General features: G+C 38.1%; 1 protein-coding gene across 1 annotated transcript in view; it reads left to right on the top strand.

Moving 5' to 3' along the window:
- The first annotated feature begins 12,251 nt into the window (after positions 1 to 12,251).
- The window catches only part of ARL5A (ADP ribosylation factor like GTPase 5A), an 18,956-nt gene continuing 12,353 nt past the window's right edge, over positions 12,252 to 18,854 (top strand). Inside the window, exons 1-3 of the mRNA XM_007934934.2 lie at positions 12,252 to 12,307; positions 12,712 to 12,859; positions 14,694 to 14,777. Of these exons, the coding sequence (XP_007933125.1) occupies positions 12,716 to 12,859; positions 14,694 to 14,777 (228 nt within the window). The 5' untranslated portion in view covers positions 12,252 to 12,307; positions 12,712 to 12,715. The remainder of the gene's footprint in view (positions 12,308 to 12,711; positions 12,860 to 14,693; positions 14,778 to 18,854) is intronic.

Consider the following 18,854-nt stretch of genomic DNA (forward strand, 5'->3'; position numbering starts at 1 on the left):
GGAGTGGCTGGTGGGTTTGAACCGCCAGCCGTCTGGTTAGCAGGCAAGTGTCTTAGCCACTATGCTACCAGAGCTCCATTTCAAATAATTTTTCTGATGAGAATTTTCATGAAGTGGAGAAAACTAGTTCTAACCCACAGTCTCTGGCTGGCTGTGTTGATTGAGAGTGAAGCGGGATCAGTCATTCCACCTCTCCAAGCCTAGCTGTTGTCACTTCTTATGACAAAGTGACTGTGGAGCCTACAAATCTTGAAAACTTAACATCTCTTGATCACAAATACCTTGTCTGTAAAATAAGTTAAAAACTTACCTCTGTGAGACTGATGGTGTTTATTGTAGAGAAGATCTAGTTTTAACATCTTATTTTTTATCATTTTTATCAAATTAATGTTACAACCCTGCTGTGAGTTTCAGAAACACTTTGCAGGCTAATTGAGCTCCAGTACTGCTAGAAAAGAGATCTCTCCACTTTCTATTTTGAGTCAGTGATAAAATTGTTTCTGTCACTTAAGAATGACTTAGAGGCTTGCCCTCAGCTACTTACTGATAGTAAATAATAATGTGCATTGTGACTGCTAAACATCACTAATAGTAGTGTTCCTATTGGTATTTTGTGGTCATTTTTGAGACAGTACATTTGCTTCACTGTTGAGAAATTAATAGCCAGAAGAACTAATGAAGTCAAGTTCTAGAATGTTAGATGTCACTATTGTGAAAATTTGAGTAAACTTTCTCAACTGCTAAATGATGTGGTAGTCATACCAGTAGGGTCACTTTTCAAAATATTCTCCGTTAATGCTAGATGCTGTTTAGTTCTGTGCTAAATTGGCTGTGGATACTTTATTTTACCTTCAGAAGGAACCGAACAAAATCCTGTAATATTTTTCACAGAAATTCTTTGGAAGAAGATTTTTGGGTTATTATTTAATTTGCCATGCTGAAATTTAGATAGGTTAAGTACATAATGAAAGCTAATTGGGCACTGCTCAAACAAGAAAAACCAGAGATTGCATTAGGTGATATTTAGATTCAGTAGGTATGAACTTTGCCCCAGATATTGTCAGATACTCCATCTTTTAAAAAAAATTATTTGAAATAATTGTTCTTTTCTCCTGATATGATAAAACTGAGATTCAAGTGGGGTAATTTTTCCTAGGTCATATGCTAGAGCCAGACAAATTAAAACATTTAAGGAAGGTGTTGCTGATTGTTGTTCTTTTAAAAGAAGAGCCTCATCATTTTTTTTTTCATTCTTTCTTTTCCTGTTAACTGTACCTTATTTACTAAGCTATACCAGAAACAACCAAAACCAAACTCACTGCCATCGAGTAGCGACAGTGACCCCCTCCTTGGGTTTGCAAGGCTGTATCACTACAGAAGAGATTGCTCAAGTTTCCTTCCAAGAAGTGGCTAGTGGATTTGAACTGCCAGCCTTTTGTTTAGCAGTCAAATGCCTTAGGCACTACGCCACCAGAGCTCCCTACTAAGCTATGCTGTTGTTGTTATGTGCCATCGAGTCGGACCCAACTCATAGCAACCCTTCCTTGAGTTTCCGAGGCAGTATCACTACGGAAGTAGATTGCCCAACCTTCCTTCCGAGGAGTGGCTAGTGGGTTTGAACCTCCAGCCTTCTGGTTAGCAGTCAAGTGGCTTAGGCACTATGCTACCAGAGCTCCTCTACTAAGCTATAGATCTCTATAATTTTAGAACTTTGAATTATTGTTGTTAGGTGCTACCGAGTCGATTTTGACTCAAAGAGACCTCATGTGACACAGAACTTCCCCCTGTGGTTTTCTAGGCTGAACTCTACAGGAGCCTAGACCTACAGGAGCCAGGAGCCTAGGTCACCAGGTCTTTCTTCCACAGAGCAGCTGGGTGAGTTCTAACCACCAAGCTTTTAGTTAGGAGCTGAGCACTTAACCATTGTGGCACCAGGGGTCCCTAGGAGTTTGAATACCAAAAGACCAAACTCACTGCCTTTGAGTCAGATCCAAGTCATTGCGACCCCTTCTTGAGTTTCCTAGGCAGTATCACAACAAAAATAGATTGCCCAATCTTCCTACTGTGGAGTGGCTGGTGGGTTTGAACTGCCAGCCTTCTGATTAGCAGTCAAATGCCTTATGTACTACACCACCAGAGCTCCCAGTATTTTGAATAGTAGCCATTAATATCTTTTAGTAAAGAAGGGCTTGTGAGTACTTTGTTTATTAAATATTTTTTGAGCACCTACTTTGTGCCAGGAACTTTTCTAGGTAGTAGGAATAAAGCAGGTAATGAAGTTTCTTGCATATTTTATGGAGCTTTTTATTTTGTTATAGAGTGACAGAAGATAAACCAACTCCATCTCTACAGATCAAATAATAGCAGTTAACATTCCCTGACTTCGCCAGTTAGATTCTAAGTGTTTTACGTAAGTCAGTTGATTTAATTTTCACTTAGTTGATTTCACAGTAACCCAATGAGTTAGATGTTATTCTCCTTGTTTTACAAGGGAAAAGAAACACAAGGTAACTTGGCTTAAGGTCCTAGAATTAGAAGTTATAGACCTGGGATTCTAACCAAGATTGCCTGGTGTCACAGTCAGTATTCTTAAAAGCATTCTCTTTGTATAAAAAGGATGCATGTTAGATAACTTTGTGACACTAAAGTGAACTATGAAAAAGGTAGAATTTCTCAGTTGATAGCTTTTTTTATACAGGTCTCTTTAACAATCATCTGATTGGTTCTTCAAAAAGGAACTGTAAGTTATGATTGAATGAGTGTTGGAGAAGCCTTACATGTTTCATCAGTGTAGTGCTGAGGGATCTACCTCTGTTTGCTTTTTTTTTTTTTTTTTTTCCCTTTAGTTGCTTAAGTGTTCAAAGATATAGACAAGTTCATAGGAAAGCTGAGTAGCCAACAAGGTGGACTGTCAACCAGCTATCAATTTATTGCCTAACGTTAAATTCACTTTTGTTTCCTGCTCTGTGGAAATGAAGATGCATCCTTTAAATATTTTTATTTTCCCACTTGGCACAGTGTTAAGCTTTGTGGGGAGGAAAGAGTTTTCTTCCTGGTTACCATGTGCTCACTCAGTAGGCCCCACCCTTATCCTGCAGCTCAAGCCACTTCTCCCATGCTTGGCTCCTGCACTGCATATAGGTCGCCAGCAGCTCCTAGCTTCCTCCAGCACCCACATCAGGTGGTTTCATAGTGGAAGACCTCAGTCAAAAACACTTCCAACGAACAGCTGTTTCTAGCATGCTAGAGGGAGTATTTCTACCAAGTTCAGCTGGTACAACATTGCAACAACTCTGCAATTTGGGAGCCATGACTGTGCTCTCCAAGGAGGTCTGGATCTCAGCCTTAGGAGTAGTTGATGTTCCTTTTGTTTATCAGTTGATAATTTTTATACTTCTTCTTTAGTACTGGGAGCTCTGGTAGCGTAGTGCCTAGTGCACTTGACTGCTAACCAGAAGGCTGGTGGTTCAAACCCACCAGCCACTCCTCGGAAGGAAGATGGGGCAATCTACTTCCATAGTGATACTGCCTGGGAAACCCAAGGAGGGGTCGCTATGAGTCCGGTCCAACTCGACAGCGCATAACAACAACAACATTTAGTACTAGCCTTCTTCATTACTCTAGTACTTTGTCAGCTATTTTTTTTATATATAGTAAGCTTATCCCTTTACAAATATTTATTCAGTTTTTATCTCTGATTGGTTCTTTACGTTGGGCGTGTATAGTCATTGGGCAATCTACTTCCATAGTGATGCTGCCCTGGAAACCCAAGGAGAGGTCGCTATGAGTCGGGGCCGACTCTACGACACATAACAACAACAAGTAACAGTTTGGATACAGGTGAGAGTGAAGTCAGGATGAGTCCCAAATTTTCTGACTTGGTATTTATATGGATGGTAGTATGATTAAGAAATACAAGGCCTCCAGAGTGAAAGTTACTTTTTTTTTTTTTTTTGCCTCATGTACTGACTGGAAGTTAGGGGCATATATTGAGTTTTAGAAACTGGAACTGATAGGATGCCTGGTTGTGTTAAAGAGAAAATGAAAGAGAAGGGAAACAAGAAAAACAAGTATCTTCATGACAAAGCAGTAACGTGTTAGTTGGGAAACTAAAGCCTAAGTGATAGCTCAAAATTCTGACCAAGTCTGTAACTGTGTAGTTGTTTTGGTTTATCTCAGTAAATGCAGGGTTGCAGTTGCATAGATAATGGAAAAGAAAAATCATACTTACTGTGATTTACATGCATGAAATAATGGGAATGGCCAAAAATTTTGTTACATTTGCCTGCAGTAAAATGATCTTTTAGCATGCTTGTAATAGCACCTGGGTGGTGCAAAAGGTTAAATATTCTGCTGCTTACCAAGATAATGGTTTGAATCCACTCAGAGGCGCTTTGAAAGAAAGGCCTGGCAATCTGCTTCCAAAAAATTAGCCATTGGGGCACAGTTTTAGTCTGAAACATATAGCATTGCCATGAGTGGGAATTGAGTCAATGGCATCTGGGTTGTGTACATAATCTTTTAGGTTGATAGAGTATTTGCTATGATGTGCATTGTGACTTTTTTTGGTTACAAATTTATATTTTGCATAGAATGCTGTTCCATCCTGGTAATGAGAAAAGGAGGTGGGGGTGGTAAAAGAGACTAAGGAAGGTCAAAAGAAATTGATTTAGTGTTAAAAATTGTCTGTGAATAATCTAACCAGGTATTTGAGAAGAAATTGGTTTTGTCACCATTGAGTTGGCACCTTTATCTTTGAGCCCATTATAAAGGTATGTCTAGCATAGTGGCTAAAGCACTTGACTGCTAACCAGAAGGCTGGTGGTTCAAACCCACCAGCCACTCCTCAGAAGTAAGGTTGGGCAATCCTACTTCTGTAGTGATACTGCCTTGGAAACCCAAGGAGGGGTCGCTATGAGTCGGGGCCGACTCGACGGCACATAACAACAACAACAACAACAACAACAAAATTCTTTAGTTTTCACTGTGACCCACAAGTTGTAACTCAGATTTAGGAAACTGTTATTAAACAGATGCTGGTGCTTTACTTAAAAACACAAATAGAGACAAGTCTTGGGCTAGTGGCTAGAAGTTGATAATGAATGTGGCTCGCAGGTGCACCGAGCAAGGTGAGGAGGTGAAGCTCATCTGGACCAAGAGTTCCTCATTGTAATTCCCTTCAGAAGAGATCTCAGAGTACTCCACAGAATTGTGGCTCCTTGGAGATTTTACAAGTTTTATACACATTTGATTGGAGTTTCTGTCTTTTTTTCCTCTCTTTTTAAAAGTATGTTAGCCATTTTTAAAAGCTCTTTTGGTCAAATATAATGTATTCCTTTGATTAACTTTAGAAATCTCTTTATCTCTTAAGAGTTTAGAGGTGTTTGCATGTTTCTGCAATTGCAGGTGACACAGGATTTTGTTGAATTCATAAAATTACGTAGGCAAATGAGGGAGATTGTTTCCAGTGTGGAGACTAGTATGAGCAAAGTAAAATGACCAGAAAATTCATGGGACATTCAGAAGATAGAACGTGTCTAAATTTTAGCAGATAAATCAAGAAAGGAATAAGGGGGAGGTTTTAATTAAGACTTTAACAATTCTTTGCTGCTCTGTTCATTCTTTTGGATCATGTTTATTTAATGATCTTACGTATATTCACTTGCCCAGTTACACTTCAAGGTAAGATGCAGGCAGAAAGACATGGGCATCCAAAGTTGTAGACTTTGGATATTTTCCTTCCTTTTGTCCACGAACTTTACTTTTCATCTTTCTTGCTCCACCATATCAACTAAACGTAACTTGATTTTACTTATTAGGACTCCAACTCATTTCATAGTCTTGTAGGACAACACTGGGTTTCTTTCCCTGCCCGATTCCATGACTGACTACTTCACTGCTTTCCTTACCACCACCTCTGACACTTCTTTCCTCCTGTTTCTGTCCACCTTGCTAGACGTGAATGCTTACCCTGCATCATCCATTATACCTTCTCTTACGAATCTGTTTTCTTATTTTTAGGCACTACTGAAGAAAGACCTGCAACAGTTTAAATTTTTATCACCATAGGTTATGTTACCTAATTTCAGCTTATATATTCTCCAGTTCATTCTGCGCAGTGCTGTAAAAGATGATGTGTCTTGACACTTTTAACCCCTTCCTATCATCAGCAGACAGCTAACCTGTACTAATAGAAGATGGAATCAGTCTGGTATTCACCTCTTCTGACATCTGCTTTATCTCAGTGTATATCTGAAAACAGTAGTTTTTTCACAGCAGTCTTACCTTCTGGTTGGGTTCATCTTGTTGGCCGTGTATGATTTAAAAACAAAACAAAACAAAATCTTTTTTTACCTAGCTGGTCCTTCCTTAGGAGCTCTCGTGATACAGCAGTTAAAGCATTCAGCTGCTAGTGATGAACCGAACAAGAAGGTAAAACTGTTGTAAAAGGTAAAAATGTGTGTTTTCAGATACACAATGGTTCGAACTCACCAGCCTCTCTGTAGGAGAAAGATGAGGCAGTCTGCTCATCTGTAGGCAAGATTTACAGCCTTGAAAACCCTATGGGGCAGTTCTGCTCTGTCCCATAGGGTCACCATGAGTCAGGATTGAATCAGTGACAGTAGTTTTTTTTGTTTTGTTTTTTTAAGGCCTTCCTTATTTATTTAAATTTTTATTGTGATTTGAGTGAAAGTTTACAAAGCAAATTCCTTTCCCATACAGCAGTTCAAACACACTGCTTCATGATATTGACTGCAGTTCTGCACAACAGCTTTCCTCATGTATCCTCCTTTAGTTACCTCTTCCCTATGTCCTTCCCTGCCATGCACTCCCACCCCCACCCCCACTCCCAAGCTATCACTTACAGGAGTGAGTTCAGTTCCAAACTTGAAAGGTAACTAGGGGCCATAATCTCAGGGGTCTCACCAGGCTCTCTCATACTAGCAAACTTGGTCTTCTTTTTATGATTTTGAGTTTTGTTCCACATTGTTTTCTCACTCTTATCCAGGATCTCCTGCACCGATCCCCCTGCCAGTGGTTCACAGTGATAGCTAGGCACCATCTAGTTCTTTTGGTCTCATGGTCACACAGCCTGAAGATCACATGGTCTGCAGGTCCCTTGTACTGATTGTTTCCATGTGTCTTTGGTTTTGTTCATTCTTTGCTCTAGACTAGAAGAGACCCACCATTGCATCTAGATGGCCGCTTTTGTTCTTTACTGAAGGAATGTTTGGAGTCAGAAAGTAAGTCCAGTGGAACATAGCCAAAGTACAGGGACCATTTTAAAAACACCTACGCCGAAACCCATGACCAGCTGAGGGTTATCATTTTCAAAGCTATCATGTTAAGAAACTGGATAGTTTTTCCATTGATGCTGTTATTCAAAATATCTTCTGAAGCGCTTTTTGGAATTTCTTTGGAGAAAAATTTTCAAATCATTCTTATGAATCAGTGATTGCACTTCATTTAAGACCATAAACGGAGCACTCATTTTAGCTACCTTTTATTTTATGCCCAAAATGGTATCAAAAGTTTTCCTTCCCCCCTTAAAATAAAATTTATCTTTAGAGGTTAAAAGATAGACTACCATTGGGAATGTTCAAAACAGTGTACTCCTGGCTTTGAAAGGAATTACAGAAGAAGAGTAGAACAATATTATGAAAAATGGTAGCATGGCTAGAATAAATATTTAATCTCTTTTAAGTGGTTAAGGACCTTGTAAAAAAAGTGTTCTATTTTGTGGTCTCTGTGTGTATTATTTATATAGCACACACATGCACAAACTTACACATGTGTTTGCATATACACCAACCCAGAAAACCCAAAGCAACACCCTTTGTGTTTCCAGGCTGGTAAATCTTTATGGAAGTAGATTGCCCGGTCTTCTTTCTGCAGTGGCTGGTGGGTTTGAATTGCCAGCTTTCTGGTTAGCAGTCAAATTTAGGCACTGGGTCACCAGAGCTCCTTTGCACATAGACGTATATTTTAGTCACTCTTTATAGTTAAATGCCATAGATTCTGGTCTGTATTTGTGTGGTTTAACCATATTAATTTTGTATTATTTCTAGGGTCTCATTTCTCTCGTTGGTTGGAGTAAGTGTGCTTTCTTCTGAGTATTAGCAAGTCTACAAATTTAGTCCTGTAGCTAATGCATACATAGGTAGGGGGTTACAGAATGGTAATCCTGGAACGTAAAAATGAGGGGACATTTTGAGAATGGTATTTAAAATAAGTTTGAAGTGGGAAGCTAAAAACTTTCATCCAAGTCAGAGATCAGAGTATAGCCTGACATGAATTCTGCTTGTGCTAGGTTTATGAATAGGTGCTTGAGATGAGAAGATATGCCATCAAAAGGGAGGTGGAAAAAAGGAGAATGTAGCATTGGAGAAGCAAAATAGTCACACATTTTTAAAAACTTCGCAGGTAGAAAAGCACACTGTCCTGTTGTGAGCATGGCCCTACTGTGAAGATAGATCCATTAGTCATTTTGGCCTATATAACACTTCCTTTGATTTGATTCCATGCTCCCTAAGTAATCTTCTGTTTTTCATTCAGTCTCCCTACATACTTTCCCCCAGGAAAAGACTGTGCTTGTCAGGTGGTTTTGAACATTTGCTCTCATTGTATGTTACTCATTTAGCATTTTGTTTATGTATTAGTCACATCTTTGAGTTGACTTCTCTGAGTCCTGTCTAAGATAAGAGCAGGATTGTGTTTGTGGGCCTGGAAGAATAAGGATCATATATAAATTTGCTAGAGGAATACCACCTGATGATGCCTGTTGGTGGTCTTTCAACTGGCCTTCCCTTAGCATGCCTCTATCGAACCGTTAACTCTTCTACTTTCAACAAGCATCTTTTTATTTGAGTGTTCATTCTCAGTTCTTTCACTGTACTCTCACGACCACCACCACAAGTTGTCAATGACTCAATTCTGACTCATGGTGACCCATGTGTGTCAGAATAGAACTGTTTTCCACAGTATTTTCAATGGCTGTTTTTTCGGAAGTAGATCACCAAGCTTCTGGGTGGACTTGAGCCTTCAACCTTGCAGTTAGCTGCCAGCATATTAAGCATTTACACAACACTGCGACTCTTAGTCAAAATAGATTGGGTCCAGGGTTACTCAGATGATTCTTGAGAATCTCTATGAAGGGAGGGTGGTCATGTCACTTTAGGACCTGACTGGTTATAAGCTGTTGTTCTTTCATCAGAGAAATGGATGATTTGATTAAGGTTCATTGCATTAAATTTTTCTTTCTTTGATCTTATTTTATATAACTAGAGATACCTTTATGCTGTCAGGAATTCCCCCTCTATGGTAAATGACAATTATTTGGGTAGCATCTGCCATCTAATTGGAAAGTTTTTTCTTTAAGACTTCCTCACTCTAGGCTGTTATAATCCTCAACATTTATTATTCATTAATGAAAACTAATCAAACATTTATGTGCCTTGTTCTAGGAAGAGTTGTAAACACTGGGAATGTAAAGGTGATTGATTAACATGTAGTCTGTACACTTAAAAGATACTTCACTAAGCTAGGATTGATGCACATATAAATAAGTATGATATTAAAAAAAACCCACCAAACTCAATGCCATCGAGTCAGATCCGACTCACAGCGACCCCTCCTTGAGTTTCCAAGAAGGTATCACTATGGAAGTAGATGGCCCAACCTTCTTTCCGAGGTGTGGCTGGTGGGTTTGAACCACCAGCCTTCTGGTTAGCAGTCAAATACCTTAGGCACTGTGCCACCAGAGCTTGAGATACGGAATATCAGAAGAAAGTGATTAATTCCTTTTGGAAAGTTGGACCTAAACGAAATTCTTTAAATGGAGAACTGCAGAGGATAATTACAGCATAGGGACAAACCATGAATAGATGTGGAGAAATGTTTGCTATGAATATATATGCCAGTTTATGTAGGGGAGACTGGTCTGAGTTCTGCTTTAGATACCTGATGGTAGCCATGAGAGATCAGGCTAAAGCCTAGTTTGTTTTACTTGGCTTTGTTTATAAGGCTGAGACTTTGTACCTTGTTGTGGTGTAGTGAGTTGCATGGTATGGGTTTTCTAGCCATAGTTTTTGTAAATGCCACCAGATTACTGGATTGGACCATATGAATATGTGTCACCTTGGCTGGGCATCTGGGTAGTTATTTCCTATAATGAGACTGGCAATTAACTCTGTGGTGGAATATGCCCTGCTTAACTGAGTAGCTGCTTTTAAACTCCTGATTGTTAAAGTTACCCACCTGGGTTATTTCTGTTGGAGCAGCAAGAAGTAATTTTCTGGGAAAGTATGTTCTCTCTCAGGTGTGTAGAACTCTGATGTTGGGATTGGTTAGTTTTGCCACTCTGCCAGGGTTAAAACAAGCCCTCCTAGAGGCAGAGGGATATCTCACTGTTGGCTGAGAGAGATGCCTGGCTGAGAGATGGCAGCAGTGGAATCAAGAAGCATGGGACAGAGTAGCAGCCTTAGCTGGCCTATAGAGGCAGAGGCCAGGCCAAGAGGCCAAGGGCCAGAGAGGTGTGTCTAAGGGCACAGCAGAGGGGAGACTGTCCTGATCAAGAAACTGTATCCTGAGCACATTCCTGAACTTGAATTGTAGACTGTTGCTTCCCTAATATACCCCATAATCTGAGTTCTGTGTGGTCACTGCAGCAAATTATCAAACCCAGCAAAGAGTTAGTGGGTGCCATGAGAGAGAGGGTTGGTGTTAAGGTTGGTAAGAGGGCTGGAGGGTGGCAGCATGCTGATGGTGATTCTGTCTTCCTCTTATGTGGTTAGAGGAGGTCAAAAGATGCCGCTTCCATGCCCCATTAGCACTTGTCTTCCTGTCAAAAAGGAAAGCCATAATTTAAGCAAGAGAGTGGCATTATCAGATCTTTAGTTCAGAAAAATAACTGGGGGAACATTGGACAGATGGATTGGAGATAGTTCACTTAGGGAAGGCTTTGCAGTAAGACTTGAGGGTTTCAACTAGGACAGATAAAATAATTTTGAGGTAGAATCAACAGAACTAGGTTAAGGGAAAAAATGAAGAAACTCCAAGGGCTTCTGAGTTAATAGTACCATTAAGCAACTTAGGAAAGAAAGAAGTAGAAATAAGTTAGAATGTCAGATTTTGGATATGTTGAGTGATACTCTGTCTATTCACTAGGTAAGTTGGAGTTTAGGAGAAAATTGGGAACATAGGTTGGAAGCGCTCTCTCGATGCTAGACACTACTTGTGTGCTATCTTAATTATTACATAGCCCTGAAAGATAGGGAGTGTTGTCCCTGTTTTATGATGAGGAAACTTAGGCTCAGAGAAATAAGTCATTTGCCCAAGGTCACGTTATCCCCTGTATTTTTCCATAGTGTTTCTGTTATCTATTGCTGTGTAATAAACCTAAATTCTGTGACTTAAAGCAATAATTGACTACTCTCTCTTATGAGTCTAAGCTTAGCTAGGAAGTTCTAGCTTAGGGACTTTTCATTTGGTTGCAGTCAAATGGCACATGGGACTAGAGTCATCTGAAGGCTCCACCAGGCTGCATAACCAAGATGGCTTTTTTATTCTTGTGTCTGGTGTCTCAGCAGATCCTAAGGGAGCCCTTGCTAGAATGTGAAGAGGATGAATGTTTCAAGAAAGAGGAGTCAGTGGAAAACAAAACAAAACAAAAGAACATCAAGATACACTGGAAGAAAAGTAGGAGAAAATGATGCCACAGAAGCAAGGGAGGGGAGATGTCACCACTGCTATAGTCATAGGTTTTTAGGTTTGTTTGTCACATCCAGAGAGTGTTGTTGGAAGGGCCCTAGACTAAATACTCTACCTTCTGCCACAATATAAAAGGTTGTCCTTTGTCTTTCCCGTTCACCCTATCCCAGATATACATGCCAGTTGATGCCTAAAATTCCACAGTTAAAACTTGAGCAGTTTAATCCAGTGTAAACCATTTACACTTAAATCAATGCAAATTGCTATGATTACATTTGGCATACTTTCCTGAGAATAGGCTTCTTTAAGAGCAGACAGCCTCTGGTTAACTAGAGAAGGGGTTGGGAGGATGAGAGATGTAGGGGAAGGTGAGACTACTGGCACACTTCTGCTGGCCTTGCTAAAATCTGCTTTTGAGTTCTAAAAATGTATTACGTGCCAGACACTGAATTCTATCATAAATAGAAGGAATGAGTGAAATAAGGAATCTTTCACTTTTGTTTGTAATTAATAAATCACTGTTTTTCCTTATTTCAGAGCACAAAGTTATAATTGTTGGGCTGGATAATGCAGGGAAAACTACCATCCTTTACCAATTGTGAGTATTAACTTTTAAAAAATTATTTTGTAGTTCCTATTTACTTTTTCTGCTTGGAAGATCTTTGATTAAGGAAGGCAATAAAATATTATATGGAACCTGAAGCTACCCTGTAAGAAAGCAAACTAGCCATAAACCAGGACCAAATTTAAGCAACTGTTTCTAGAGAACTAGAAATTTATAATGACGTTGAGCGAGTCATTTAGTTGTTTTGGACTAAAGCTCCTTTGTAAACCTTAGCCTCTCTTTTGTCATGAGTTAGTGGAAAAGGGATATTTGGGTATAAAATATAAAAGGAAGTCATGCTGATTTGTTCCTTCATTGAAAAATTATTTAAATAAGCTAGCTACCTTACTCATTGTAATGTTATATGAACATTTTGGTGGTCTTTTTTTTCCCCCCAGTTCTATGAATGAAGTTGTACATACATCCCCTACAATAGGAAGTAATGTAGAAGAGATAGTGGTTAATAATACACGTTTCCTAATGTGGGATATTGGTGGCCAAGAATCTCTTCGTTCTTCCTGGAACACTTACTATACAAACACGGAGGTAAGGTTTCATAATATACTGAAACGTCCATGAGTGGAATGCTTGAGGAACTCCTTCGAGATTCTTACCCTAGTAGAAGGTTAATTAAAGTAGAGTTTAAGCATAGTAGAATCTTTGGTTCCCTGTTTCAGAGTCATTGTTTTGTATTTTCACTTTAATTAAACATCTGTAATGAGATTAGTAATACATTAGTCTGTGTGTTGATTCTAGAGTTTGTTTTAAAGAGTTGTTTTATAATGAATTCCATTTCACAATTTATAATTTCATTTATTTTTTTATATTTATGTTTGGCTAAGTGGGGAAAGGAAGCTCTGGTAGCATAATGCCTAAGGCACTTGATTGCTAACCAGAAGGCTGGTGGTTCAAACCCACCAGCCACTCCTCAGAAGGAAGGTTGGGCAATCTACTTCCGTAGTGATACTGCCTCATAATCCCAAGGAGGGGTCACTATGAGTTGGCTCCAACTCAACGTCAGTGAGTTAGTTTAAGTGGGGAAAATCCTAGTTAAATGAGAGAGCTCTGGTGTTTGGAATCCTGGCCCAAAGTTTTCTTGACAAATACACATTATATAATTCTTTTTCTTTTTATAATAAAGCAAGTTAGACATAATCATCATGTTTTTATTTACATGTTACTTTCCAAAGGAACATATCAGGTCTATGACATTTGAGAGCTTCATTGTGTAGAACTTGTGAATTGAAAGTCTATGGCAATTGTTTCTGTAATGTTGATTATAAATAAAATATATATCCATAAAGTGTATAAAGATTGCTATTAAGTGTGTCTCTAATGACCTGATCTGCCAACACTGCATTAAGCATTTGATCATTAAGCTTTTAAGAAGGAAAGGTGTATGTGGTTATTACTCCTGTATATAATGCTGCAGGTGTCAGATTCATGCCAATACCTGGAAAACTAACATCTTTGTGAAAATGTCTTAGAATAGGGTAGGTTTTACTGTAACAAAGCCATTTATCCTTAAGGTATCAAGTAAGAGGTACCAGAGTGTTTTTCTTATCCATCTTATTATTGATGAGATCTGAAGAATAAAAAAGACCCTGAATTCAAATCACAGAAGTTTATTAAATTAAAAAACTAGGTTTGAAAAATAAATACTGGATGTTAATAATAAGCAGTCAGGATAAATTGGGCATTTCAAATGTTAGCATAAAATGAGTAAGCTAACTCTACAGCTACTCCTGTTGTCCTTGGGCTTTTTGGTGCTCGTGGAGTAAAGGAAGAGGTACCGTGTGGGCTCAACCTTGCACAACTCCTTTGTATATCTTTTATCTCATCTTCTGGTACCAGCTTCATTGTCAGTTCAGGAAACAGTGTGCTTGCAGGTAGCCATTGCCATTTATATAAAGAAAACAGCATCCTTTTAGATACAGATTTGCTCCTTTGATTTGCTAATTTAAAAAAATTAATTTATTTTACTATCACATTAATTACTCCCATACTCATGCCTTTTAGGTTTTCAACTTAATAAATAACTACCTAGAAGTTACTTGAAAATAGGACTAGATTATGTTTTTTTATGCATTTATAATACAAATGGATATGGACTTAGTGTTCAGAATATTAATTTAAAACCAAAGTCTATTGTATATTGGTTAAAATATTAGCATCATTTTTTCTCAAAAATGAATAAATACTTGAGCTGGAAATGGATCAGGTTTGTAGGTCTGTCAATGTCAGTGTCTTATTTTCTAAGAATACCGTAAGAATCTAATTTTGTGATGTTTGTAGACTGCAAATCAAATAAAGCACTTTATAAATTTCATAGATATCAAATTATATTATCACTAATAATTTTGTTTTGTAATTATTTTAGTTTGTAATAGTGGTTGTGGACAGTACAGACAGAGAAAGGATTTCTGTAACTAGAGAAGAACTCTATAAAATGTTAGCACATGAGGTAAGTAGTATTTTTGTATCAGAGGTTTAGGGATGCTTATATCACATTTGTTCTGTCTACTTCCCATAATTTTTAAAAGTATGTATTTGCTGGCCATGCCTTTATTATTTTGACACTTGCCAAATTGGAAGTGTATTTAGAAGCAGCAGAAAAAGTGTGGGATCAATTGTAGAGCTTTATTTCAGTTTTCTTATATAAATTTGGTCTAGAAGTTTTTCTAGGCAAAAGAATTCCAAAATGTGGCTCTCATGTTGCACTTTGAATAGAATAGTTGTATAGAGGATTACCACTGGACATGAGATTTTCACATATCAAGGTATTACTCAGTTATTATACTAATATTTAATGCTTTTGCTCTTAGGTTTCTCTAATATTATCCTTTGACTAAGTAAAACTATGTGATTAGCCACGTCTTCTTTGTTTGAAAAATATTAGTAATGGTAATATTAAAAATATTAGTAATATTAGTATTAAAAATTAGATAAATTGAATAACGTAGTCAACTTAGTAATAAAAATAGATCTGTTAAGTCATGTAATTATACTGAGAATTGATTATTTTATGCTTTTTCTTACACATGCTACTTTCTGAACTAATATTTATGGTTAGGATAAAGAATTAATATTTAGATGTATAGAGTATAAATTTTTCTTTCAGTGGAATTTTATTAAAGCTTAAGAAAATTAGAATATCTTTGTAATGAAATTTTTATTAATTTTAATATTGATGGTATGCTTTTGAAATTTAGAAATTTGGCATGTTTCATGTAACATTTTAAGATTTCAGAAAACCTAGTAAAGTGGTTTTGTAAATTGAGCTTCCACGTTTTCCTTGCAGTGCTCATTCCTGCCAAGGTATGCTTTCCTCAGTTATGGACTCTATCCTGACATCTGTGCTAAACCTCTTGGGGTTTTAAAAAGATAACATCTTATATCTTGTAATCTGTAACTAGAAGTAATAGTAGTAATAGGAGCATCAGAACCTGTCTAACTTCAAGTGGCATTGTGCAAATTGAGATAGCCCAGACTGATCCATATGAGATAGAAGTCAGACACATCTCTACTCTCCAACTTTTTTTTTTTTTTAACCAATTCTGACACCAGTCATCCCTCCCCAAGGCACTTTACTTCTCTTCTGAGTTCAGTAATCCATTGCAGTGGCCACACAGAACTCACACACAGATCATCCTTAAGTGGTTTATTAAGGAACAGGGTACAACTCAGGATCAGGATCAATAGGGCTACAAATCAGGATCATGAAGCATGTAGGTAAAGTCTCCCTCCTTAAGTACAGGACAGCTCTTTCAACTCCTCTCAACCAGGTAGGGCTGTACTCAGCCTCCTAAGGACAAAGTCCTCATGGCCACTTGAGGACAGGCTCCTCATGGCCCTGCCATTTGTCACTTCTTTCACTGCTGGGTCTGGCACTGGGCCCCTTCCAGGCCTATTGGTATCTTTAATATTACATCTCTTGACCATGTTATAGCTCTTTTAGGAAGATCCTTTTCTCTCTCTCTCTGTAGTCCGAGGCTAGTCTTGCACAGATACCAGTGATAAAAAATACCAAATCATTACAGAATAAACAGAAGACAGACATAGAGCAATCCCTCATAAATTTTTCCTCTCTCTCTCTCTCTCTCTCTCTGCTTCTCTTTTCTTTCTTCCTTCTGCTGCTGGATTTCTACTTCTCTTCCTGCTTCTTTCTGTTTGATTAACCTCTGTGGAGTTGGGTGCTTACATAAAGTCCTTGTCAATTTCAAGGCATAGCACTCGCACCAAGGCCATGAACTAATCAATCCCCTCTGTAGAGTCCAGACAAAGTCATTGAATTTTACTAGCTAGAGACATTAACTTGGGCACTTAAGCTCCTCAAAATGTTACAGATGAGGAAACCAAGGCCCAGAAAGGTTATGTAGCTTGACCAGCTTTTTAAGAGCCAAGATATGCTGAATGAAATAAGTCCATCACAGAAGGACAAATATTGTATGAGCTCATTACCCTAAAAAGTCAAGAAATGGTTTGCTTGGGGGAGGGAATAATTTTGGATTAGTTGGGAGCCACCTTCTGAGTTGGGTAAGCAGAAGGATGGTATGGAAAGAGTCTGACCAGCACAATAACATTGGGGAAAGGGAGGACACCGAATTGTGCACGTAAGTTATAGACAACAGAAGCTAATACCAGTATATTCGCAATACTGCATTACCATTAACACCAAACATCAGGCAACAGATAAACACATAGACAACTAAGAAGATCAGATGGGGGTCAGTGAACAGGGTTATACTCTAGACCAAAGATAGATTTAGCTGAGGCTAGTCTTGCACAGATACCAGTGATACAAAATACCCAATCATTACAGAATAAACAGAAGACAGACATAGAACAATCCCTCATAAACAGACACTGTGGGAGAGATATCCACCAGATCTGCTGACTCAGGATCATGGTATTGGGGACACCAGACTCAACTGGCACAACCAAATACATAAAAATCTTGTTCCACAACCTACTTTGGTGAATAGTAACTAGAGTCTTAAAAGCTTTTGAGCAGCCATCTAAGCTGCAGCTAATGGTCTCCTATTGTCGGGAGCAAAGAGAAGAAAAAAAAAAAAAAACAAGGGCATTTGGAAACAGCCCTAGGACATGATGGACCAGAAGAACTAGATGATTCCCAGCTACCAATACCAACCACTTGGGAAGGGAACAAAACTGGAGATCCTGGATAGAGTAGGAGGGGAAATGTGGAACAAAATCCCAAAAGAGAATAATGACCAGAATTACTGGTTGGATGCAGTTTGATAGGACCCCCAAGACTATGGCCCTGGGATACACTTTGGGCCTGGATAAAACTTACTCCCAAAGACTAGCTCTTAGGCCAATAGTAAATAAGACTTACATGCAGAACACTAAAGCAGGGCGGAGGAAAAGCAGGACACATGGGTGCATAACTAAGAAGGACATGTAGGGGTGGTTACTGGGGAGAGGAGGAGAGTGGGCTAGGGTTGGGAATGGTAGTTGGGAAGTGAAACCAAATGTACACAAAATGTTGAATGTAAAACAAATTCTACTCTCTAAATTTGTACCTAAAGCACAATTAAAAAAAAAAAAAGCTAAGATTTGAAGTTAGGCACTCTTATTCAGGAATTCATGCTCTTTTCTAGTTATCAATAAAAAAAGAAAAAGATTTAAGTGAAAGGAGACTGGGTAGGGCGACTACCTGAGTGGAAAGGAATCACAGATGAAGTTGGAAGCTAGAATAAGACATGTAGTAAGTTCAAGAAGAGTTAGAAGAGTTCTGGAGAGGAATAAATGGATCAAAGAAACAGAATGTATGATTGAAAAGCAAATTTAGATATGAAGTCACAATGATACCCCCCCTAACCAACCAACTGCAGTGCCATCAAGTTGACTCTGACTCAATATTGACACCGTAAGACAGACTAGAACTGCCTTCATAGGGTTTCTAAGGCTGTAAATCTTTACAAAAGCAGGCTGCCTCATCTTTTTCCCACAGCATGGCTGGTGGATTTGAACTGCTGACCTTTTGGTTAGCAGCCAAATGCTTTAACCACTGCACCACCAGAGCTCCTATAATAATACCATAATAAACAACAAAATCTTACCATTACATCATCATTGGTAGTGGTTCATTCCATGTATTACAAAATATAAAACTAAAAAGTGTTTTCAAATATTGCTTAAAGCTTTGTTACATGAAATACAAAATTTTAAAGACCATGTTTTCTAAAATAATTTAAACGTAAAAATATGAAGTTTTATTTAGAATGACTCAACTTCTAGGAATTATCTTAACAAATGAAGATTTGAGAAACAAATTGCCAACTATATCTATTATACAGAAGATGCCAAGTAAATGTGCCTTGTATTTACTATTGTTCATCTCCTTGACTAAACTAAAACATATTTTAGACTCTTAAGAACATCATTCTGTACTAAGTAATATAAAGTTTTTCAAAGTGTTTTTGTACATTGTTCTTCTGTTTTGAACTCTTATTAAGCCATTGATGAAGAGCCTTAATAATATATGTGTTTTCATTATTTATATATATATATAAAT

This window comes from Orycteropus afer, unplaced genomic scaffold, assembly GCF_000298275.1.
Source record: "Orycteropus afer afer isolate SDZICR_OR568_19922 unplaced genomic scaffold, OryAfe1.0 scaffold00023, whole genome shotgun sequence".
Lineage (NCBI taxonomy): Eukaryota > Metazoa > Chordata > Mammalia > Tubulidentata > Orycteropodidae > Orycteropus > Orycteropus afer.